General features: G+C 37.8%; 1 protein-coding gene across 1 annotated transcript in view; it reads left to right on the forward strand.

Moving 5' to 3' along the window:
- Nucleotides 1–1891: 1891 nt before the first annotated feature.
- The window catches only part of LOC121383155 (cartilage oligomeric matrix protein-like), a 67653-nt gene continuing 42300 nt past the window's right edge, over nucleotides 1892–27244 (forward strand). Inside the window, exons 1-6 of the mRNA XM_041512986.1 lie at nucleotides 1892–2046; nucleotides 8393–8560; nucleotides 14680–14894; nucleotides 22917–23196; nucleotides 23856–23944; nucleotides 26695–26752. Of these exons, the coding sequence (XP_041368920.1) occupies nucleotides 1971–2046; nucleotides 8393–8560; nucleotides 14680–14894; nucleotides 22917–23196; nucleotides 23856–23944; nucleotides 26695–26752 (886 nt within the window). The 5' untranslated portion in view covers nucleotides 1892–1970. The remainder of the gene's footprint in view (nucleotides 2047–8392; nucleotides 8561–14679; nucleotides 14895–22916; nucleotides 23197–23855; nucleotides 23945–26694; nucleotides 26753–27244) is intronic.

Genomic DNA, 27244 nt, shown 5'->3' on the forward strand with positions numbered 1-27244 from the left:
CAGCGTAGTGAAACCAATGCGGAGTGCGGCGTCATATATGCACCAAACGTAATTGGATTTTCTGTTCTATATGCTTAAATAATAAAAATATTCCAGGGAATGTAGTTTTAAATAGTTTATTACATTATCAAGTCATTTATGTTGTTTTACAAGTCAGGTTGATGAAAATGAAGCGCCTTGTCGTAAATAACTGCTTTTGTTTACACTGTGCATATAGGAGTTGGTCGGAGCAGACGTCACATCGTTCCAAGCTAGAATTCTGGACGCAACGAAAACAAGTTGCACTATATGTTTCTATATAGCCTTAGTGGAAATAACATTTTTATTAATATCAGCAGGCCCGTGGATTTTTGTATGTACCTTTGCCTGCCGGGGGGGGGGGGGGGGGGGGCACATACCCTGAAAAGGACAACCTCTGTTGTCCAGCTCTTTCTCCCAGCATATTGGTTTAAACAAACACACTTTCTAAACCAGGCCGGAGTACACCCATTTTACACAAAAAGCACTACTTTTGCATGGGCTGGAATTACCACAAAGAAGTCTTCAATGTTAACAAGTTACACATGTTTACAAACTACGTGCTCTCCCCTGTCACTTCAGTCAAATAGTTGCCACTTCATAGCTGTCTGCCATGAAATAATCAGTCAAACAACAGACTACTTGCGCGGACAAATTTCCGGATTTTGTACAACCAAATGGGAAGATAACAGTAATCTGAGTCCAAATAATCACGTTTTTTTATTAACTCTAAAATTACGCTTTTTTCATTTCTTAAAGTATTAGTATGTGTTGGTGGTCCGGGTATGCATCTTTCCAACACGTAATATAAGGCTCATATTTATGTTTACTATCCCTTTAACATTGGTTCTTGAGGACTCCATTTTGTAATTTGCCTTAAAATATTAAAAAATAATTTTTATAAATTATTATAAGTACATGTTTTGTTGAACAACATAAATGTTTTGATAAAACACTGAACAAGATTTGTGTTGGAAAGTTTTTGATGTAAGCTATACCACTAAACGTTGCACTCACCGAAACAGGTTACGTAGTTAACAATAGGCCCTATTTACAGCTGATGCATGCTACAGTTTTTGACGCACGTGCGGTAAACTTCGCTACTTAGCGGCCAGTTTAGTGCTCATTTGAAGCGTAGAAATACTAATAAAAACTTTAAAGGTAGCTGTTTGGATAACAACGGTCTGTTTTTAAATATTGATATGCTTTAGAACCGAATGTTTATACTCATCGAAACTGGTTCACTCATGATACCAGTCATGGGGTACTGGTTGAGACGGGGGAAAAAAAAAGCAGAGTCCCTCGATGGTGATCGATCCTGACACCCTTCGCACCTCAACTACCGCTCCATCACCGAGCTACTCCCCTCCTCTCCAACCCACCCCGCCCCACCCCCACCCCGCTCCACCCCCACCCCCACCCCCAGAGAATATAGGAGTCTAGTAGAAAACGGTATATATAGGCTAGGCATTAGACAACTTTTGCAACGTAAATAAAATAATGCAACGCAGGCTATAGCCTACTAGATGCAATGTTGTTGCGAAATGGTAAAAAAAACACCCCCCAAAACATTTATATCGTTTCAAAACAATGCTAATCGGACCAGCTTCCAATTCGCAGTCCCAGAAATTGTATACGCCCTGTCACTTGCAAGAATTAATGTCGTCTGGAAACAATTGCAGAGAAAATTCTCCGCGCTCCGACCACTGTGACCAAAAGACACGTCAATTGTTATCAGGTGTTTGGCAGTAAACAGCGCGGCTGTGCACGTCGTATCGCATTACGCGCACTTTCTGTACGCCGGATGATAACGAAACGAAATTTAATTGCGCTTCATTTGGACAGGGAATTCAATGAACTGTCTTTGTTGTGGCTGCGGCTATCACTAGAAGGGAGACGCAGTTTACGGGGGAATTTTAATGACTTTTTTCTGAGACTGGATTCAATTTAAGATGGTGTCTCTGTATAGTTTAGCTGTGTTACTTCTGCTGGGATGTACAGTTGGACAAAGACCAAGAGTTAGACCAGGTATGTCATATTATTACTATTATTATTATATATATTTATTAATTTTCACACATTATGTGTAACACTAAAAGGTCTAATAATTGCAGATCCGTTTTCGTTTTTAAATAGTTACTAAGTTGAATTCTTTGTGTTTCCTTAGTTAAACAGCTTTAATATGTTTAATATATCACAAATGCATTTTTTACAAGACCGACGCCATATAACCGTAAATAAAATGTGTTGAGTGCGTCGTTAAACAAAACATTTCCTTCCTTTTTTTACAAGATAAAAGTGTATTAAAGTATATCAGGCAAGGCAGTAAATTGCATTTCAGGACATCAAGTTTTCAAAGTTTTATGGGGAACATACCCCCGAACCCCACTAGAAACTTTGCTTTGCGCCCTCGATCTCAATCAGCCCCCAATGTCTACATGCTTCCGCCGTGCCTGTATATGAATAATCTGCAAGCACAAAATACCTTTTTTCTTAAGGGACAAATTCCAATTACGATTTCAGTGAGTTTGTAAATGTTAAATACCTGTAGTGTTTTGGCCACTGATGTATCTTGATGTGAGGTTCATGTCATCTCATGTCATAGGGTTTTACGTGCACATTCAGAACAAGCTGTTGTAGCGCACGCCTGTCGTGGGCACAAGAGCCGGCCTTGGCCGGCTCCTCCGTCCATGACAGGAAAGGTGGGGGGAGGGGAGAGGAGGGACCGCCTGCACTGGCAGGTGCAAGGGAGCACCAGCAGCCCGATCAAATTGGTAGCAGGCGGGTGGAGGTGGTGGTGGTGCTATGGAATTTGAATGGAGCAGTTAAATGCCAAAGAGAAACGGGTGCGCAATTTTGATCGAGGGAATTTGGCGCAATTTTGAACGGTCGGTCGAAAGGTAAATGGCCGAGCTAATATAGGTTTTGATATTAGTGAATCGAGAGTAGCTCGTTAATTTTAGACCTCTACGATGCTGTGGTGTCTTCCTAGGTTGCCCATAGGGCCCTTATAAAGGACCTGACCGCTTCTGGTCGAGGCATCACCAAGTACTAAGTTATTACCAGCAGCAAGTATTGGGGGTTTGGGTGGGGGAGGCCGATATTCTTTTGTTCAGCTTCCCCCGGGTGCATTGCATTTGTGTACTCGGAACCGGTATTCTTTTGTCCGGTTCCTTATTAGAGTACGTGCTGGGCCATTAAATGGGGGCGGGTGCATTGTTTTCATTAGTCAATGCACCCTGTGTACTGATGCAGTGAGCGTGTAGTCTGTGTGTGAATCCTAGTTTTGTGTTGAGGTTGTACCTATTGTCTTAAGTCCCTATTCTAGTGACTTCAACGGTCATTCATGACCACCCATCCCCCTCCGTCCTTGTATAGCATTGAATACAATGACGGAGGGGGAGTTAAACTAGCCTAGCTATCTAATTTGAAGGGTTAAACCCTTATAGTGTAGGTATTGGTTTAAAAAGCCTAGTGCTTGGCATACTTAACTTTATTACCAATGCAATAAAACGAAACTAACGGTGTCAAGTAGCAATTGTATACATATACGCACCAATCTAGGTACTTGGTTTGAAGAATTTTTATTCCCGCCCCCTAAATATAGGATTTTAGTAGGCTTACTTGGTTTGTCTTCAGGCTATCTGGATAGTTGGGTATCGGTTTTCCTGCATGTCTTTGCTTCTGGAACCCTAGTTGACTTACCTTAGTTAGCTAGGATGGAATGCAACAGTAATAAATAAAAAATAAAAATAAAAAATAAAAAATGGTGCGGGTGCAAAGACAAATTCGTGCAGTTTATTTAGTTAGGTGTAGTGGGGTTCTTGATCCGTGTTTGGCTGGATTGGACCAATGAGAGTGCTGCAAAAAATAGGCGATAATTAGTGGATAGATAGATAAGATCGGTGGCCTGACTCGGGATGAGGGGAGGATAGAGTTGAAAATGGGCAGAATTTTGAAGATAGCTATTAGTAAAAAAGTTAATAGGATTAAAAAAAAAAAAAAAAAAAAAAAAAAAAAAGTTACAAGCCAAAAATAAAAAGAATTGACTGCTCGGCCGAATATTTATATAATTTGGAGCATTTTAGATGGACAGTCCAAAAATAAATAAGAGAAAGAAGAGAGGATCGGACTATTTAATAATATTTAAAAAAAAGAATAATTTCGACATATAATTTTGAACGGAGGTCTAAAAGTTTAAAGTCCAAGCTAAATGGCCCGGGCCGGGGGGGGGGGGGGGGGGAGTTTAAGGTGGGCGGAATTTGGAATACGAATTTAGTAGTTAGGTCAAAGACCTAAAGCCAAAATGAGCTCATTCATACAACTCATGTCTGAACAAAAATTTAAGTCCAAAGAACAAAATTAGACTGCTCGACCGAAAGGGTTTTAAAGGGACACACCCTAGTTACGGCTAGTTGTTAACCATTACGGCGTTGTTTTTCGCTATTAAACCCATTTTTTTCACAAATAAAATTGCACTTTACTTAGCGTTTATTATTTAGAATATACATTTTCATTCACCTGAAGTGTTTTTTGGTAATCCTGGTAATCCTGGTGTTTGTAATACCACAAAATGCATTTTTCATATTTCTGAAAAACGGGCGCACGTTTGAGAAAAAAACGTTGAGCAGACAAGGTCTAATCTATTTTTAGACGGGATACTTGTCACAGACGTTGGTATACCACGTGACCGTTATCATTTTGGTTCGGTTTGTTTTCTCGTGCACGGTTCGCGCAATCAACATCCGATTTGTTGTTGTTCATTTGTGAACATTTTCAGTAACAATAAAGTTCAGACAAGTAAGTATCTCAATACAAAACATTACAAACCCTTAAAACCAATAATTTTGCTAAGTCCTACGATATCTGGAGAGGGGATACAACCAGGACAGAACAGTTGGAACATGTCCAGGAGAGGTGAAAAGAACGCACCCCAAGTCTGTGAAATTTGTCGTGACGTAGGCATTGTTGTGCTTCGAGCGACATCTACCGGTGACATCAGAATACAAACTTTCAAAATTATTTCAAGCAATTGGGACATGGGGATTCCCATGGTGTTTATCGATATAAAACCTGCTTTTTCACTCCATTTGATAAAGTGTGTTACAGGTTTGTAGATTAACCAAATAAAGCCAAAATAAAGTGCGTCGGAATGTTTACAAAAAAAAAAAAAAAAAAAAAATTCCAACTAAGCCCTTGGAACGGTTGGCGACTACGGGGACGAGATGAAGTGCTTGGCGTTGAAATGTGGCACCAGTTTCCTCCAACGGTGGGCTAGCAAGGTCTTAGGTACCTCGACGTAATGGGCTCCGGCGATGATCTTCAGTACTCTGTGGATAGTGTAGTTGTCCATGTCTTCGAAGAGTATTACCTGTCTGTAGAGATCATCTCGGCGCGACGTCACCACAGGTCTAAACTTCCCGTCTCGTAGTTCCATGGCGTGGATGGCACACTCAACTCCGTCAGGAAACTTCTTAAAGTTGCCCTCAAGAATGCCTCCCGGCAGTGAGCTGGTGTCCGAGGTGTCCCCGACCAAGTATTGAGCGTACTGGCCCTTGATCTTGGAGATGGCTATGCTCCAGGCGGCGTCCCTTCCCCGAGCGGTCGCGGAAGGCCGGGCCTTGGCTGGCTGGTCACTACTCGGTGGGGTGACGGCCTTCCGCTTCGCAGCAGCGCCATCCATAGGGGTCTTGGCGGAGCCCCCTGGGGGTGGGGGACTCGACGCCGACCGCCTCGAAGGGGTTGGAACGGGAGACGCACGCAGTGGAGTTTCGCAGATCGCTGTGTACAACTGCGGCGTAGACTGGTCCACTGGCTCAGTCTGTTCAGAGTTATCTGCGTTGGCTGGTACTGGTTGGTCGGGTCCCGGGGGTGGGGGCGGCGACGCAGACAGGACCACCGCTGGCGGTTGAGCCGCCAGTTTAGGTCCCCCTGAGCCGTCCCTGGTGCAGGTTTCCTCTTCCTCCTTCCTCTTCCCTTCCTCTACGTCGTGTTTGTTACCGCGTCGCCATACACCAAAGTCACGGTTGCAATAAGTCCCCCCAGGTGGGGTGGGGGGGGGGGGGGGGGGGGGGGGGGTGGGGGCAACTAGAGAGAGCAGAGCGACACGTCTTTTCTCATCGAAGGCATAGCTCGGTGTCCTATCTTGGTTGATTGCCTAACGATGTTGATTGGCTAATTGGGTTGCTGTGATTTCAATCCTGTCTTAGTGGAGAAAAACAAAACAAAAACAAAAACAAAAACAAAAACAAACAAACAAACAACTAATGTGTCATTAGCGGGTGGTGTATGCCAGTTGTCAATCACGAGCTTCAGAACATGAACATATTTACAGTAGAATAATATGGTTATCATGGTTGGGTCTGGATGGCATTGGCATATCTAGTGGTTATTAATCACTCGCTACCGTCCCGCTGTTAATCCCCAGTTGGAGTGCCTGGCCGAGTGCTTAAAGCCGCTCTTCCATCCAAGGGATGTACAGGCGGGTGGTTTTGAGTAATTGTTAATTTATATTGCTAAATTTATGCCAGCTAATTTGGTTGAGTATATGCTTTTACTTTTGTCGTTTCACCGTTCTCCCCCCGGGTTAGAGGTTCATGGCAGATGACTGGGCGTTTATCCTCATGTCCGTAGCATGGTGGACATTATTGGGGGGGGGGGGGGGGGTCAACTGAATTAGCGCCGAAGGCGCGAGTTATTTGGGGGGGGGGGGGGGGGTACGGGAGCACGATTCAAAGGTTATTTGATTCGTTAATGTATCTCTTGCCGTTAATTTCGATCCGTTAGTCTCGCCCAAAATTATTGGGGGGGGGGGGGGGGGAGGCTGGCTACGGGCCTGTGCCTACTTACCTATTGTTGACGTACATTATTCGTCAATCTACTTTAATTAAATTTTAATGGCAATTTAATTTAGTGTGACTGACATTACAGAGATTGACATTTTTGATGAATTATTATACTGCAGCATTTAACTTACTGTCATCTGATATAAACAGCAAGAAATGTTTGGATATAAAATCCAAGAATTTAAAATTTTCAAAATTGGCTGAACGTGAGTTATTATGAAACTACTCCAATGTTAGAATAATACAAAAAAGAAGAATTGTGAGTGGTGGTGGTTATGTTTCTAATGACAACCAATAGACATATTTTAGCCCAGTTGTTACCCACCTTGTAATGCCCAGCGTCTTCATTCAACAGACAGAGTTAGCATCCACTCTCCAGCAGCAAACAATACGCCTAACACCCATCCCCTTGTTTAACGACACCACTAGAGCACACTGATTTATTAATCATCTGCTAATGGATGTCAAACATAATATTTTAACAGTCATAAAGAGGAAAACCGCTACATTTTTCCATTAGTAGCAAGGGATCTTTTATATGAACCATTCCACAGACAAAATAACACATACCACGGTATTTGCCACGGATCGATCCTAGTACTAGACAAACCACGCTTGAACGCTTGACCGCTGGGCTACGTTTCGCTTCTCCATTCAGTGATAAAATAACAAACGGCGACCCATCGTGGAGACGTCTTTTTTTATCGAACATGAAATAGGGTGACACAAGATATCAACAGAATCAATGCAACAAATTGACTGTTGCATGCTTTTGTGTTGTCTATCGCTTCCTTTGAGTTTATCCTTCATAAATTAGCCAACCCCACACTCCCCAGGACACTGGCCAGCGTAATCTGATCCTGGAGAAAATCCTAAATTTTAAACAAACATTAGAGGCAAGGTAGCTCGAAAATTTATCTGAAAATATATACAGCCAAACCAGCTATAGCGGCCACCTCCATTAAGCAGTCACCTGTTCTAGGAGGCCACATTTTTCATTCTCCCAAATCATCTAATATAATTGAAACAGGTCTGTATTACGTAGTCACCTCTCTTAAAATGCTACTTTTTAATACCCACTTTGGTGGCTGCTTAACACAGGTTTTATTGAACATTTAATTTATGCCTAAAAATACTTTATTCAGCTAGTTGAATAATTGCTATATTCCACTAGTTATGGATGTTTTGGTGTTCAATTACGTGTCTATATAAATCAGAAGACAAACAATCTTCATTTAGTTTTAGCTGATGCTATCTGTTTAAAATGTTTTTTTTTTTTAAATCTTGTTTTTCTTCTTCTTCATCATTATCATTATCTTCATAATTAATTCTTCTTCTGCTTCTTCTTCTTCTTTTTCTTCGTTCAGTGTCTTAATGTTCAATCTTTACACACTGGTTTATAGTAGCGAACGTTAGCGAGCGTGAGGAACCTACTCACGTCACGTAAAATCCGCGTTACTTTCCCATTAGTAGATTAATTGCCGTGCGACCATGAATTTAAAGAATATACGTTTCAAATTTCGTTTCAGTTCGGCGTGACCAGCTGGAAGCAGCTTTCAACACACTTCCTGAAATATTTTTCGCGGGAGAGTTTCGAACACCCCAGCAGACGAGACAAAATTTAGTTTTAACAAGAGTGCAGAGCCACGCCCTGAGGACGTTGTTCGAGATATCAGTGGATTTTAGACAGCCACAAGGTAATGTGGATTTTAGACAACCACAAGGTAATATGCATTTTAGACAACCACGAGGTAATATGGATTTTAGACAACCACAAGGTAATATGGATTTTAGACAACCACATAACCACAAGGTAATGTGGATTTTAGACAACCACAAGGTAATGTGGATTTTAGATAACCACAAGGTAATATGGGTAATATGGATTTTAGACAACCACGAGATAATATGGATTTTAGACAACCACGAGGTAATATGGATTTTAGACAACCACGAGGTAATATGGATTTTAGACAACCACGAGGTAATATGGATTTTAGACAACCACAAGCTAATATGGATTTTAGACAACCACGAGGTAATATGAATTTTAGACAACCACCAGGTAATATGGATTTTAGACAACCACGAGGTAATATGGATTTTAGACAACCACAAGCTAATATGGATTTTAGACAACCACAAGCTAATGTGGATTTTAGACAACCACAAGGTAATGTGGATATTAGACAACCACAAGGTAGTGTGGATTTTAGACAACCACACGGTAATCTATCTTGTGAATTTTAGACAACCACAAGGTAATATGGATTTTAGACAACCACAAGGTAATGTGGCTTTTAGACAACCACAAGGTAATGTGGATTTTAGACAACCACAAGGTAACGTGGATTTTAGACAACCACACTGGAATATGGATTTTAGACAACTACAGGGTAATATGGCATAATGAACAACACACGGTAATATGGCATAATAAACAACACAAGATAATATGGCATAATAAACAACACAGGGTAATATGGCATAATAAACAACCACACGGTAATATAGCATAATAAACAACACACGGTAATATCATCATTAAATATGGCATAATAAACAACCACACGGTAATATGGCATAATAAACAACCACAAGGTAATATGGCATAATAAACAACCACAAGATAATATGGCATAATAAACAATACACGGTAATATGGCATACTAAACAATACAAGGTAATATGGCATAATAAACAACCACACAGTAATATGGCATAATAAACAACCACACGGTAATATGGTATAATAAACAATACACGGTAATATGGCATAATAAACAACTACAAGGTAATATGGCATAATAAACAACCACAAGGTAATATGGTATAATAAACAATACAAGGTAATATGGCATAATAAACAACAAGAAGGTAATATGGCATAATAAAGAACCACAAGGTAATATGACATAATAAACAACCACACAGTAATATGACATAATAAACAACCACACGGTAATATGACATAATAAACAACCATACAGTAATATGACATAATAAACAACCACACGGTAATATGACATAATAAACAACCACAAGGTAATATGGCATAATAAACAACCACACAGTAATATGGCATAACAAACAACACAAGGTAATATGGCATAATAAGCAACACAAGGTAAGGTAACGTATGTGAGAATGGCTTCGCCGATTCACACAGTTTGCAGATGATATGTTTTTTATTCATACCCCGATTAACGTAAAAGAAATAACAGTCAATCCTTAATTATAAACAACCATAAAATAATATGACATAATTGCATAATACACAACCTCAAGGTAATATGGCATAATAAACAATAAATAGCTACAATGTAACATGACATAATGACATAATAAATAGCCACAATGTAAAGTAGCATAATGTCATAATAAACAACCATACGGTAATATAGCATAATGTCATAATAAACAACCATACGGTAATATAGCATAATGCCATAACAAACAACCATAAGGTAATATAGCATAATGCCATAACAAACAACCATAAGGTAATATAGCATAATGCCATAACAAACAACCATAAGGTAATATAGCATAATGTCATAACAAACAACCATACGGTAATATAGCATAATGCCATAACAAACAACCATACGGTAATATAGCATAATGCCATAACAAACAACCATACGGTAATATAGCATAATGCCATAACAAACAACCATAAGGTAATATAGCATAATGCCATAACAAACAACCATAAGGTAATATAGCATAATGCCATAACAAACAACCATACGGTAATATAGCATAATGCCATAACAAACAACCATACGGTAATATAGCATAATGTCATAACAAACAACCATAATGTAATATAGCATAATGTCATAACAAACAACCATAATGTAATATAGCATAATGTCATAACAAACAACCATACGGTAATATAGCATAATGTCATAACAAACAACCATAAGGTAATATAGCATAATGTCATAAGAAACAACCATAAGGTAATATAGCATAATGTCATAATAAACAACCATAATGTAATATAGCATAATGTCATAATAAACAACCATACGGTAATATAGCATAATGCCATAACAAACAACCATAAGGTAATATAGCATAATCGCATAAAAACAACCATAATGTAATATAGCAAATGTAATAATAAACAACCATACGGTAATATAGCATAATCGCATAAAAACAACCATAAGGTAAGGTAATATAACATAATGTCATAATAAACAACCATAACAAACAACCACAAGGCAATAAAGAATAACGGCATAATAAACAACCACACGATAATATGGCATAAAAAACCCCATAACGTAATGTACCGTTCTGGACAACAATAATAAGGTACTTTATAATTTTTAGACAATAATAAGGCACTGCAACAGTGTTATTTTAAACAGCCATAAAGTACTGTATTATTTTAAACAACCACAAAGTATTGTATTCTTTTAAACAACCATAAAGTACTGCATTATTTTAAACAACCATAAGATACTGTATTATTTTATACAACTATAAGGTACTGTATTATTTTATACAAACATAAGGTACTGTATTATGTTATACAAACATAAGGTACTTTATTTTAAACGACCATAAGGTAGTGTATTATTTTAGACAACTATAAGGTACTGCATTTAGACAACCATAAGGTACTGTATTATTTAATACAACCATAAAGTACTGTATTATTTAATACAACCATAAAGTACTGTATTATTTTAAACGACCATAAGGTAGTGTATTATTTTAGACAACTATAAGGTACTGTATAGTTTAGACAACCATAAGGTACTGTATTATTTAATACAACCATAAAGTACTGTATTATTTTAGACAACTATAAGGTACTGTATTTAGACAACCATAAGGTACTGTATTATGTTATACAAACATAAGGTACTTTATTTTAAACGACCATAAGGTACTGTATTATTTTAGACAACTATAAGGTACTGTATTATTTAATACAACCATAAAGTACTGTATTATTTTAAACGACCATAAGGTACTGTATTATTTTAGACAACTATAAGGTACTGTATTTAGACAACCATAAGGTACTGTATTATTTAATACAACCATAAAGTACTGTATTATTTTAAACGACCATAAGGTAGTGTATTATTTTAGACAACTATAAGGTACTGTATTTAGACAACCATAAGGTACTGTATTTAGACAACTATAAGGTACTGTATTTAGACAACTATAAGGTACTGTATTTAGACAACCATAAGGTACTGTATTATTTAATACAACCATAAAGTACTGTATTATTTTAAACGACCATAAGGTACTGTATTATTTTAGACAACTATAAGGTACTGTATTTAGACAACCATAAGGTACTGTATTATTTAATACAACCATAAGGTACTGTATTATTTTAGACAACCATAAAGTACTGTATTATTTTAAACGACCATAAGGTACTGTATTATTTTAAACAACCATAAGGTACTGTATTATTTTAGACAACCATAAAGTACTGTATTATTTTAAACGACCATAAGGTACTGTATTATTTTAGACAACCATAAGGTACTGTATTATTTAATACAACCATAAAGTACTGTATTATTTTAAACGACCATAAGGTACTCTGTTATTTTAGACAACTATAAGGTACTGTATAGTTTAGACAACCATAAGGTACTGTATTATTTTAGACAACTATAAGGTACTGTATTTAGACAACCATAAGGTACTGTATTATTTAATACAACCATAAAGTACTGTATTATTTTAGACAACCATTAGGTACTGTATTATTTTAGACAACCATAAGGTAAACTTTAAACTTTAAACAACCACCGTTTTAGACAACCTCAAAGAAATGTGGAATAACCAACCGCGGTAATGTAATATTTTAGAATGTACCATTTTAGACAAACTCGTGGTAATGTACCATTCAAAACAATGAAATAGTATCATTTTAGTTAATATTATTCTGTACTCTTAATAGGATTCTTTAAACGTTGTAGACGCGTGTACAGAGCGGTGTAGGGGTTCGGAATCGAAACCTCTCTCTGCTAACGCAAATTTTCTTTTTCCTCAATATATATTTTGAGGGAGTATGACTTGACCAAACTATAAACTTCAGTCGCCACAGTCTATACCTACAGCCTATCTAAAATTCCTAACCCGCTCCCTAGAAAATTATTGTATTTATCCTCATTTTGTCATTTGACATATTACAAAATACAAAAGGTCAGTAGGCAAATCTCTTACTTATATCAGGCCTTACGTGAAGTCAAAATCATAGAGCGAAGTCACTTCTCTCTCAAACTTGAAAGAGGGCGAAGTTTTTAACAACAGGGAGACTTGAATTTTTAATTAAAAACAAGAAGTTATCTTAATACAGGTGCAACTTTTACAATCTTTTTTTTTTTTTTGGGGGGGGGGGGGGGGGGTTACCGTCTGTACTGCTAATTGATGGATATGTGCTCTATAATTGTTTTTTGTTTTGGGGTTTTTTTGTGGGGAGAGTTTAATCATCTTTCCATCTTTAAAAATAATGAAACGTAATTGAAAAGCACCAATTTAACCGTTTAGAATTCATTCTCTTACAAGTTTGTCTTCTCATTTCATTTAATACCTACTCCATGCAGATTATTGTCTTAGGTCTCACTACACAGATCACTTCCGGGTGACAGTTCATTCATCACGGTTCCACTATAGTTCCTAATTGGGACACATGTTATGGGTCACATATTCACTTCTAGCAAATGGTGAAGAATTAAAACAATATGTATGTTTAATGGTAAGCCTTCTGGCTGTATTGTGCCCATGTTATTTTGTAATATTGTGCATCGACCTTTTGGGACATGGGTATATAGCGCAAGTGACAGCCGGAGTGAATCGGTTAATGAACCACCTGTTCGGACCGGTACTACAGCCAGATGCGGTCATATAGCAAAAAACTGAGACGGAAATGTTCTCAATTTTGGAGTGAAAATAAATGCTTATATAATGTATGTTTGCAATGGTGTATGTTGTTAGTGCCAACGAGAACCCGTTCTATGGGCAATCTTCGCTTGAAGTTGGGCAGTTTAACATGGGTTTCAATGGCAGATGGCATCTGTGTAGTTAGACCTTAGTAATCTACCCCGGTCAAGCTTAGATTACCCAGAAGCAATTAAATGCGTTCCACAGTCACAGTTTCTTAATTAATACACTGTGGAGTTGTAAGTTACACTGTGGAGTTGTAAGTTATATAACAGTATTTAGTATGTGTATTTCAGGGGCGGGACGTAGCCCACTGGTAAGACGCTCGCTTGATGCGCGGTCGGTCTAGGGTCGATTCTCGTCGGTGGGCTCACTGGGTTATTTGTCGTTCCACCCAAGGAACCACGACTGGTATATCAAATGCCGTGGTATGTGCTAACCTGTCTGTGGGATGGTGCATATAAAAGATCCTTTGCTAATCATGAAAAAATGTAGCGGGTTTCGTCTCTAAAACTATATGTAAAAATTACCAAATGTTTCACATCCAATAGCCGATGATTAATAAATCAATGTGCTCTAGTGGTGTCATTACCGTGTTCTTACGCGTCCTGGAAATCCAGGAATATCCTTGAATTTTTAGTGATTTTAAAATCCAGGCCTGGAATGTCCCGAAAAAAAATCTATACATTTTATTGTGTCCTGGAAATGTAGGCCACAAATTCGGTGGTTTATTTTTTTTCGCATCTTTACTTTGTCTAAATAACCTGTCTAAATTCAGACAACAATATGTCCTTGAATTTTATGTTTTTTTCAAGTGTAAAAACTCTAGTTAAACAATTATTTTTTATTATTATTATTTTTTTTTTTTGTATTTCAGTGATTGTGCGCATACGCACTCGGGACTCGAGTCTTCATCAACTGGCGTTCCCGACAAGAGCGCTTCATCAAAATGACCGGAAGCGCTTCCTTCTGCACTTCTCAGAGCTGGACCAGCCATCCAATAAAATTCGGCTTTTTGTGGACTGTGAAAACATGGGCCTCGACACGACGGAAGTTCCTATCAGACTCAATGTTTTAGGAAACGTCAGTGTTGTAAGTAGCTTGGTCATTATTTACCGAAATTAATAGGAGGTACGACAAAACTGGCTGACATTTTTCTTTTAGCATTGTGACGTCAACAATGGTTTGACGTGTTACCGTTTCTTAACAACGAAGATTATGTTTTGTTGACATGGGTGGTTGACTAGCGGGCAGAGCTGGATTTAGACCTTGTGTGTGTGTGTGTGTGGCGTGGGGGGTGTGTGTGTGGGGGGGGGGGGGCGGGCACTTCAGTTTCCGGGGCCCCTAAACATAGAAATTAAATTACATGACAAATACAAAAAATTTACTAATGTTATAATTATGACATGTTTTTATAAAGGAAGTCCTTAGTCTGTGGGCCACTCTGGCAGGGGGGCCCGGGACAATTGTCCCCTTTACCCTTTATAAATTCGGCACTGCTAACGGGTTTCCTCACTAAAACTACATTGTATTTATCAGGATTAACACATTTTTGACATCCAATAGCCGATTATTAATAATTCAATGTGCTCTAGTGGGGTCGTTAAACAAAACAAACTTTAAAGTGGTATAAAGAGGTTATATAGTAATATAAGTATAGACGTCTGAAGTACACAAACTATTTAGTTCATTTAATTTACTTCATGGTTGACAAGGAACAAAAACGATACTGAAAAGTACCAAAATCAGCAAAAATTAATTAATATGCCTTGGTGTAGGCCTCTGATTATAAAATTTAATAATGAATTTTTTTTATTCAAAAATATGTTTAATTTATTTACCTTTTGTTTCGTTCTAAAAATTAAATTCTAATTTCTTTCTTAACCAATAGGTTCAGTTACTAATATAAACGTTTATGTAGTTGTTCGTGTAGTGCAGTTTTCTTTCTCTTTTTATAGCCTCTCTATTTCAAGTTCCTATGCATGTTTCCAAAAAGAAGAAAAAGGTTTCGAAGCTTGGCAAGTTATTTTATTATAAGATTTCTAAAATCTATTTCTGCAATGATAATATTTAAAAAAAATTCCTAACGTTTTCAGCGTTCAAAGTACAATAACAACCGTGTCTTTTCTCAATGCAAATAATAGACGGAAGTGGCATAATTAGCGGTGGGTGGTGGATGTTTAGTGACAGCTGCGCCCCACAAACCTACGCAAATGTATTCCTTGTAGTTTAAAAAGTGCCAGTTTGGTTTACAAGGAGAAGTCTCTCTATTGCTGAGCTATGATTCCTTTTGTACTGCTACCCCACTTTATCTTAGGCTACATACGGCACAAAGAAGTGATTTTCATTTTTTATTATTTAAAAAAATCTCTATTTGTATCGTTAAAAACTCTTTAAAGGTCCTATGATAAAGTTAAAACTACAATATTTCGTTATTTTCACATTTATTTGTAATAAATAATTACAAATTAATCGATCGTACAAATAATCTTTGCATAATCAACTCTAGAATAATAATTGTAAGTCTTGCATTGGACGATAAGAGGGGTTTCCCGAATACGTTTTGGCTAAATACAGCATGGCCACCACCTTTGTTTCTTTTGTCAGCTGAAGAATTCCGAGTAAACTTAGTGTGTTGAATGTGTACGCATAAAACAGTGACGTCACTGGTTAATGAGTGTGACACACTCAATATTTTTTCTACTAGTAAATAGAATTATTAGGCATATAGCTGAAGGTATAAACTTTATGTTTCAAAGCAAAAAATAATAAATATTGCAACTTTGATATAGCACCTTTAAGTGTTTCTTATTATATTGTATTATTTCGCTGTCTACCTTTTTGGATAGACTATTCAAATATAACAGAAATGCCTCTCAAAAGAGCAAATACTTTGCCGAAATATTAAATGTCAAAGCTCTTTATATTATATTAGCAAAACTGAGTTATTTTAACATTTTCCCAGTCTCATTTGCACATGTTATAACTTTGAAGAAAAGAGTCGGGGCAAATATGGGATCGTTCAGCTTTACACTCACCAGTAGCTTACTGGCTTATGTCTTGCATATTGTACACACATCAAACTGCTTACAGTGACAAACAAATACACCACACTCAGTAGAATCGAGGAGGGTGAGGTGGGTGGGGATACTTCCCCTCTCAGCTCCGAAGATTATGCATTGCCCTGCACAGACCATAAAAATTAACACTACGTTTGGTTAATCTACAATTACACATTTGGATAAAGTTACACAACAGAGTGGAACCAGTCTATGTCGTCGAAACGGTGAAATACCCTTAAAAATAGACAAGAACTCTACTCCATAATCGTTACTTCTTAGACGCACGTGCGTTTTTCTAAATATGAAAAATGCATTTTTGTGATATTAAAAGTACCAGGATGACCAGAAACACTTCGGATGTACGGATATTAATAATCTAAACAATAAAATCTAAGTACTGTATGATTTCAGTTATTCAAAACGGCTTTAATAGTGAAAACTATGCCTTGGTGTTTAAAAACTAGGGTATGTCCCTTTAATAGAACGAATTAATATAACCCCTGCCACCCAGTTGCTAGAAGCATTCTGACACCTAGGAACTCGTATGACGCCTATGCAAATTGTGCCATTCTTTAGACTCCTTGAAGGCTTCAAACAGAGACCAAATATTTTTTTTTCTAAAATGGGAAAAAATACCGGGTTGGCTAAGTTTCGAAAATACAATGGTAAAAATAGCTTAAAACTAATTAGAAGGGTCCGCAGTATTCTGTTTAGTGAAACTGATTTTGGAAAGCCTGGAAACGCGATTTTCTAGTACTGAGAGTTAAAAAAAAAAGAACTTGAAGGATTGCTTTAAAAGTTAGTGAAAATCAGTAAAGATGTAGTGTGGGTGGTATTAAGGTTACTGCGTGCTTTTGTAGCTCGCACGGACCTGAACAGTATTATCAAATGGCCAGGTTGTTCTGGAAACTGCTAGTTTTATAGAAACATGTCACAGGCAGGTTTGTTCCCGGTTTCACATCTGGTGTCAATGAACATTATTGACTCTTTCCAGATGTACACATTTACGAGAAACAATATGAAATGGTTAAATACTCGAGTCGAACTTCCCGTGCAAACATCCGCAAAGTATTTAATATACGAATTTTAGTCTGGTGGATATTTCGAATTAATATTTATCAATAATCATTCAAACAGAACCAGCCATTGCTTTTGGGCGCCATATTTACATGTTCTTCTACGCGTTTAAACAGGAGAAAAGTTCCAGAAGAATCTAGATTTCGTAAGAAACATACAGTGTCATGGTAAAGGTAACTTGCTCTGGGAATGAAAACATAATTTGGCGCTAACGTATGCCGAATTATTCTTGAAATACAGTTTAGAATTGAAGATCATTGTTACGGAATTTACTTTGTCATATGCCACATTAAAAATGTTGAACAATTGGGATACCTGCTTTTGAAGTTTTACCTGCAATAATTATTTAATTTATCACGTTATAATTTTTTTTTTTTTTAAACATGTACTACTATGTGAAACTGATGACGGTTTTATTGAAGTTATTTTGTACATTATTTTAATTTCGATGCACCAATTATTATTATTATTATTATTCTAACAATATGTTTTTTTCTCATTTAACAAAAGTTAACTGTACCATCTGTTAGTGTCGTACGTAAAATCATTTAGTACATTTTCGTTATTGTCTTGAAGATAATTGTGAACGAAATTGGGCTTCCTTCTATGGAACATAACAGACTCAGTGGATTTAAGCATGTGTCAGATGGTTAATTGCCGTCCTGTCCTGGCCGGAGGAGCCGGCATGGCCCATGACAGGCGTGCACTACAACAGCTTGCTCTGAATGTGCACGTTCAAGGCTCAGACCAGACCAGGTTGATTGCCTGATTCATGCTCAGACCCGGTACGAGCTAGAAGACTGAACAATTGTAACCTCGTGGATACACAGTATGTAATGTGTTTTCCAAGTGAGACAGCTACGACGTCACCTGATCAGTTTTCTTTTGTTTTATTTGACAATACTACTAGAGCACATTGGTTTATTAATCATCGGCTATTGGATGTCAATCATTTGGTAATTTTGACATATAGTCCTAGAGAAAACCTGCTACATTTTTTCATTAGTAGCAAGTTATCTTTTATATGCACTGTCCCACAGACAGGATAGCCTATACCACAGCCATTTATATACCAGTCGTTGTGTACTGGCTGGAACAAGAAATAGCCCAACGGGCCCACTGACGGGGATCGAGCGCGCATCATAACCTGAACAACTCAGGTATCCACATCATCTACACCCATAAACACCATTGCAATACCTGACGAAACAGTTTATATTCATCTACACCCATAAACACCATTGCAACACCTGACTAAACAGTTTATATTCTTCTACACCCATAAACACCATTGCAACACCTGACGAAACAGTTTATATTCTTCTACACCCATGAGCACCAATGCAACACCTGACGAAACAGTTTATATTCTTCTACACCCATAAACACCATTGCAACACCAGACGAAACAGTTTATATTCTTCTACACCCATAAACACCATTGCAACACCTGACTAAGCAGTTTATATTCTTCTACACCCATGAACACCATTGCAACACCTGACTAAACAGTTTATATTCATCTACACCCATAAACACCATTGCAACACATGACGAAACAGTTTATATTCTTCTACACCCATAAACACCATTGCAACACCTGACTAAGCAGTTTATATTCTTCTACACCCATGAACACCATTGCAACACCTGACTAAACAGTTTATATTCATCTACACCCATAAACACCATTGCAACACCAGACGAAACAGTTTATATTCTTCTACACCCATAAACACCATTGCAACACCTGACTAAGCAGTTTATATTCTTCTACACCCATGAACACCATTGCAACACCTGACTAAACAGTTTATATTCATCTACACCCATAAACACCATTGCAACACATGACGAAACAGTTTATATTCTTCTACGCCCACAAACACCATTACAACACCTGACTAAACAGCTTATATTCTGCTACGCCTACAAACACCATTGCAACACCTGACTAAACAGTTTATATTCTTCTACGCCCACAAACACCATTGCAACACCTGACTAAACAGTTTATATTCTTCTACACCCACAAACATCATTGCAACACCTGACTATCATTGCAACACCTGACTAAACAGATTATATTCTTCTACGCCTATAAACACCATTGCAACATCTGAATAAATAGTTTACATTCTTTTACGCCCATAAACACCATTGCGACACCTAACTAAACAGTTTACATTATTTTACGCCCATAAACACCATTGCAACACCTGAATAAATAGTTTACATTATTTTACGCCCATAAACACCACTGCAACACCAGAATAAATAGTTTACATTCTTTTACGCCCATAAACACCATTGCAACACCTAACTAAACAGTTTACATTATTTCACGCCCATAAACACAATTACAACACCTGAATAAATAGTTTACATTATTTTACGCCCATAAACACCATTGCAACACCAGAATAAATAGTTTACATTCTTTTACGCCCATAAACACCATTGCAACACCTAACTAAACAGTTTACATTATTTCACGCCCATAAACACAATTACAACACCTGAATAAATAGTTTACATTATTTTACGCCCATAAACACCATTACGACACCTGAATAAATAGTTTACATTATTTCACGCCCATAAACACCATTACAACACCTGAATAAATAGTTTAAATTATTTCACGCCCATAAACACCATTACAACACCTGAATAAATAGTTTACATTTTTCTACACCCATAAACATCATTGCACCACCTGACTAAACAGTTTATATTCTTCTACACCCATAAACACCACTGCAACACCTGACTAAACAGTTTATATTCTTCTACGCCCATAAACATCATTGCAACACCTGACTAAACAATTTATATTCTTCTACGCCCATACACACCACTGCAACACCTGACTAAACAGTTTATATTCTTCTACGCCCATAAACACCATTACAACATCTGACTAAACAGTTTATATTCTTCTACGCCCATAAACACCATTGCAACACCTGACTAAACAGTTTATATTCTTCTACGCCCATAAGCACCATTGCAACACCTGACTAAACAGTTTATATTCTTCTACACCCATAAGCACCATTACAACACCTGACTAAACAGTTTATATTCTTCTACGCCCATAAGCACCATTGCAACACCTGACTAAACAGGTTATATTCTTCTACGCCCATAAACACCATTACAACACCTGACTAAACAGTTTATATTCTTCTACGCCCATAAACACCATTACAACACCTGACTAAACAGTTGTTTATATTCTTCATGCTGCTTTTGATATTATAGAAGTTGAGAATACTACATGAGTGGCTAATGGATGTCATTTATTTCATATTGAGTTGTTCTAAAACGTATCTAACGAGCGAAATGGGAATGATACGTTAAACCAGTTGCAAGACAACACGAACCCCGGAGTGTCAGTCATCTCGGAGTTTGGGTTCACGACATTAACTTTTAAAACATACTGTTAGCTGTTACGATGGCATCTCATCATGGTCCCACATATAATTAGTCACCTGTCAATATGTTGTCACATATCAGTGGTTAATTCTTATAATGTGTTGTTTCTCATTAGCTGACAGTCGTATCGTATCGTACACAACTGGCTACTTCTCATAAAGGTATATATAATGACATATGCACACACCATTGGCCACTTATAATGATAGATCACGTGCATTTCGTTAGTTACTTCTCATCAATAGTCTCGCATTACTAGAGTTACAGTTAGTTAATTCTCATTATGATGTCACGATCACATATTCAGTCTCAAATAGTATTGGTTACTTTTTATTAGTTACTTCTCATAATGGCCTCACATAGCACTGGCTACGTTTCATTAGTGACTTCTCATAATGATCTCATATAACACTGGCTACATTTCATTAGTTACTTCTCATAATGGCCTCACATAGCACTGGCTACGTTTCATTAGTTACTTCTCATAATGATCTCATATAACACTGGCTACGTTTCATTAGTTACTTCTCATAATGGTATCATATAACACTGGCTACGTTTCATTAGTTACTTCTCATAATGGCCTCACATAGCACTGGCTACGTTTCATTAGTTACTTCTCATAATGGCCTCACATAGCACTGGCTACGTTTCATTAGTTACTTCTCATAATGATCTCACATAACACTGGCTACGTTTCATTAGTTACTTCTCATAATGATCTCACATAACACTGGCTACGTTTCATTAGTTACTTCTCATAATGATCTCACATAGCACTGGCTACGTTTCATTAGTTACTTCTCATAATGATCTCACATAGCACTGGCTACGTTTCATTAGTTACTTCTCATAATGATCTCACATAACACTGGCTACGTTTCATTAGTTACTTCTCATAATGGCCTCACATAGCACTGGCTACGTTTCATTAGTTACTTCTCATAATGGCCTCACATAGCACTGGCTACGTTTCATTAGTTACTTCTCATAATGATCTCATATAACACTGGCTACGTTTCATTAGTTACTTCTCATAATGGCCTCACATAACACTGGCTACGTTTCATTAGTTACTTCTCATAATGGCCTCATATAACACTGGCTACGTTTCATTAGTTACTTCTCATAATGGCCTCACATAACACTGGCTACATAATAGCAGTGATTACTTTTTTTCCATAATGGCCTCATTTCATTTTAATTGATTTTCGTGCTTATATCCAATTACAAGCACGCTGTCCTAGGCGCACACCTCAGGTATCTGGGCTGTCTGTCCAGGTCAGTGAGTTAGTTGTTAGTGGTTAGTGAGAGAGAAGAGGGTGTAGTGGTTTCACACCTACCCAATGGGTCGTTAAAACTCGTTCTGGCTGAGATCCGGTACCCGGCTGCGAACCCTATTCCTACCAGCCTTATGTCCAATGACCTAACCACGACACCACCGATGCCGGTGTGATGATGGTCTCACATTGATCTGGTTACTTTTCATTTGTTACTTCTCACGATGCTCTCACACAGCATTTCTTTGTTTCAGAGAACAGCCAGCAACTTCCACTTCTACAGCCGGACGTCTCTGAGCCACATGCTCGCCTCCCAGGGGTGTGGCCGGGACGCCTTCAAGGAGGCCGTCACCACGGAGGCGCCCAAGTTGGAGGTTCCAGCGTGGGCCTCGGAGAGGTTCAGCCCCCAGAGAAACGACCCCTCCACACCACAGCGTCCCCCAGTGTCGCCGCCGGTATCACAACCATCACGGAGACCAAGACCACTTCCCGAGACTGTCAGCTTGAGCAATCGTATCGATACTTCTTATTCAGGTATGGTTAAGGGAGGGGTGGGGGTTGGTTGGAAGACAGGGGGTGCAGTCGTACTGGTACCTCTAATATTCAAATATGTTTACGGGCAGGAGAGAAGACAGGGAACAATTCGCATTGATACTTCTTATTCAAGTATGGTTAAAGATAGGTTGGGAGGGGGCGGAAGGCAAGGGAGCAGTGGTATTGATATCTCTTATTGAAATATGTTTACGGGCAGAAGGGAAGAAATCGTGTTGATACTTCTTATTCAGGTATGGTTAAGGGAGATTCGGTGAGGGGGTGTCGGAAGGGAGCAATGGTACTGATACCTCTTATTCAGCTATATTTAAGTACAGGGGAAGACAGGGCAAAAATCGTATTAATACCTCTTATTTAGGTATTATTAAGACATAATTGCCTGAAAATGTAATATTAGTCACTGTGGAATTGCCTAAATGTACTAGTTCACAAACAGTCAGTCGTGGAGCACATGTGAAAACTGTACAACTGAGCTATATTCCACTCAAAGTATATACACAAGTAAAATCAGTAGTCTGTTTGGTGCGAACACTAAACCACAATCAGTGTGTTAACTGCGAGTATGTAACAAAATGCCACTTGCGTGGTGTACATCCATGTCACAAGTTTTAGTGTTGTTTTATTAACCCTTTCTGACCCAGACCCTAGAGACGCGCAGCTACAGATGGTGCAGGCGATACTAGAACTAACCACGACCATCCAAGCTCTCCAGCGGGAGATCCAAGGGCAGGTAAGTCAGGTTTCAAACTGCACAAACAATTAGGCAATCCTAACTATTCTAAAAAGATTATCATTTTAATACTGCTAATTGCCAAGCAATACATATCAAAAGGCAAAAGTCAACAACTAACGTTAAATCGATTCCAGAATAGTCTGAGTATATGTAATTACAATTAAAAAAAAAAAAAAGTAAATTAAGTTTTACTGTCAAATCTTCAAAAACAAATTCAGCTGGACATCCTTTTGAGTAAGAACAATGTACTCTACGGAATTAAATTGTTTTTACCATGTTTTGCTTAATGCTTATAGTACTAGTTATAACAAAATTAATATACAACGATGTTATTAAATGGGTATTTTCATATTGGCGCTGTTGCAGATACAATGACAGTTGTGTTGGCCCGAGACTGGCTATACGGCCCCAGGCAATACAACTCGTCACGGTCCCTTGACGAGGCCAGTATGAAAACACCATTAAAAGGAAGGAAATGTTTTATTTAACGACGCACTCAACACATTTTATTTACGGTTATATGGCGTCGAACATATGGTTAAATACCACACAGATATTGAGGGAGGAAACCCGCTGTCGCCACTTATTGGGCTACTATTTTCGATTAGCAGCAAGGGATCTTTTATATGCACCATCCTATAGACAGGATAGCACATACCACGGCCTTTGATGTACCAGCCACACCATTAAAATGTCTCTGTCTTGGACACATTTCTCGGGAAACTCTGATAGTGTGTCCAAGGAAGACATGCTTGAACATTCAGTGGATGTAAGCACGTGTCAAATAGTTGTCTGAGCGATAATTTTAAGATGTTTGTTTTATTGATCGATTTTACTAAAGAGTAATTATAACAATCCTAATTCTTGACAGTTAGGAATTGGGTTTCTTACACACCCGTTGGTGAGAACACCATGTGTTATTATCGATAACACAGAGTTGTTTACACGCTTACGTGTGTTAACAATTTCAAGACATACTACTGGCACCAGGTCACCAACGCCATACGTCCAATAAAAATCCAGAACCGTGGAAATCGATTACTCTGTGACGTATAGTTAACCCAGCAATCACGTGTCTGTGACAAAGTGCAAAAGGTTGTAAATATCTTTTAGTCAATAAAGATGTTAAAATTTGCTTTAAACCTGGCTTTTGAGGATATGTAAGAAACAGAATAATACATTCATGGCCGTTAGGTACCATTTATCTCACAACTCGTTGTTTTAAAACGTATCAAACTCGCTTTCGCTCGTTAGATACATTTTAAAACAACTCGTTGTGAGATAAATAGTATCTAACTGCAACTCATGTAGTATTCTGTATTTAGAACATTTGAAATGATATTATAGACATAAGAATATATTTTCTTGAGACCATATCCTCCCCCTACACATCGTTGTCGTACTCTGTTCTCTGCTCGTCGGTGGCCCAATTGGGCTATTACTCGTTCCAGCCAGTGCACCACGACTCAGTGGTATATCAAAAGCCGTGGTATGTACTGTCCTCTGTGGGATGGCGCATATAAAAGATCCCTTAGTACTAATGGAAAAATGTAGCGGGTTTCCTCTCTATGACTGTGTTTAAATGACCATATGTTTAGCCGATGATTAATAAATCAATGTGCTCTAGTGGTATCGTTAAACAAAACAAACGTCTTCTTCTGTTCTCTGCCCAATCATAGATGGGCCATTTCAACAAAAAGGGTCAAATAAAGGTAAACATTGCAGCTCCAATAGTTTCCACAAAACAGCATGTAATGTAAATAAACAGGGATGCACATAAACAAAGCATTATCACTTGATGCTCTGGATATGATATTTGGCCATGCAGATGCATTAGAAAAACTTGTGGTTAAAATTATACCCAAAATGTCCACTAAAATACTAAGTGTTTGTCTTTAAACTGCAAAATTTAAGTAAATCACTTACAAATACATAAGATGCTCAAATTCAAATTTTAAATATTAAAATAAAACTACACTGCATACAACTTTAAGTTTCGCCTTTTATTTTTTTATTTTATTGTTTTTACCATTATATTATGGTGATCCCCAATAATTCGGAATCAAAAATATTATTGGTAGTAAATCTTCAGGTAGAGATGAATTTTACTTATTTTTAAATAGTAATTAAGTTGAATTCTTTGCGTTTCTTTGGTGAAACAGCCTTTAGATGAGGGGTGTGCACAGACAGCTTGTACGAACATTAATTGGACAAAAATAAGTTGAGATGAAATGAAAGATGTTTAATATATCACGAATGCATTTTTTAAAAGATAAAAAATGTGTATTAAAGTATATCAGGCAAGGCGGAGCAGGGGGGAGGGAGCTTTAATAATTCTGAATCAAAAGTAATATTAGTAGTAAATCATAAGACAGAGATTAATTTTACTTATAGAATGCAGGAAATTGCACTTTAGGACATCCAGTTATCAAAATTTACGGTGGAGCATACCCCAAACCCCTAAACACTTTGCTTTGCGCCCTCGATCTCAGTCAGTCTCCCATGTCTACTTGCTTCCGCCGCGCCTGCATATGCTGGGTTTTGTTGCTTTTTTTCAAAGGGAGTACAGCATTGTGTATTGGCTGGAACTGGAAAAGTAACAACCAATCGATCGACTGACGCTATGACATTGACACCTGGAGCAAGAACTAGTGATATCCTGCCCATTAACATTTTGTCGAGTATTAAATATTTGATTATTGTAATTGCTATATTCATATTTATAATTTTATTTTATTTGTTTGTAGGAGAGAGAAACCCGAGAACTACGCGAAGTGATAGCAAATTGTGCCATGTGCAGAGGAAGTAAGTACCGGTATCGCTAACATGACGTAATTAACAAATATCACTATTATATTCACAGTCTGTATATATATAGTCAGGATGTATTTGTGTGTGTTCGCGCGAGTCCGCATGTGTGTGTGCGTATGTAGTTAGGATAGGAGGCGACGTTTGTTCATCCATACATGCGTCCACCCGTTAATTCATCCCTCTCTCTATTTATTTATCCATCCACACACACACACACACACACACACACACACACACACTTACTGTCTTGTATGACATATGTCTGCTCTCTCTCTCTCTCTCTCTCTCTCTGCTCTCTCTCTCTGTGTGTGTGTGTGTGTGTGTGTGTGTGTGTGTGTGTGTGTGTGTGTGCATTTGTAGTTTAGATCTACTCAATTATAATCATTTTGTTATATTTTAGATTTACCCACAAATTTCATTGATTCTATTTGTATTTTACATTTAAGCGGCTGTTTACAGTTCTGTTGTATTTTACATCAATGCAGT

Source organism: Gigantopelta aegis, chromosome 2, assembly GCF_016097555.1.
Source record: "Gigantopelta aegis isolate Gae_Host chromosome 2, Gae_host_genome, whole genome shotgun sequence".
Classification (NCBI taxonomy): Eukaryota; Metazoa; Mollusca; class Gastropoda; order Neomphalida; family Peltospiridae; genus Gigantopelta; species Gigantopelta aegis.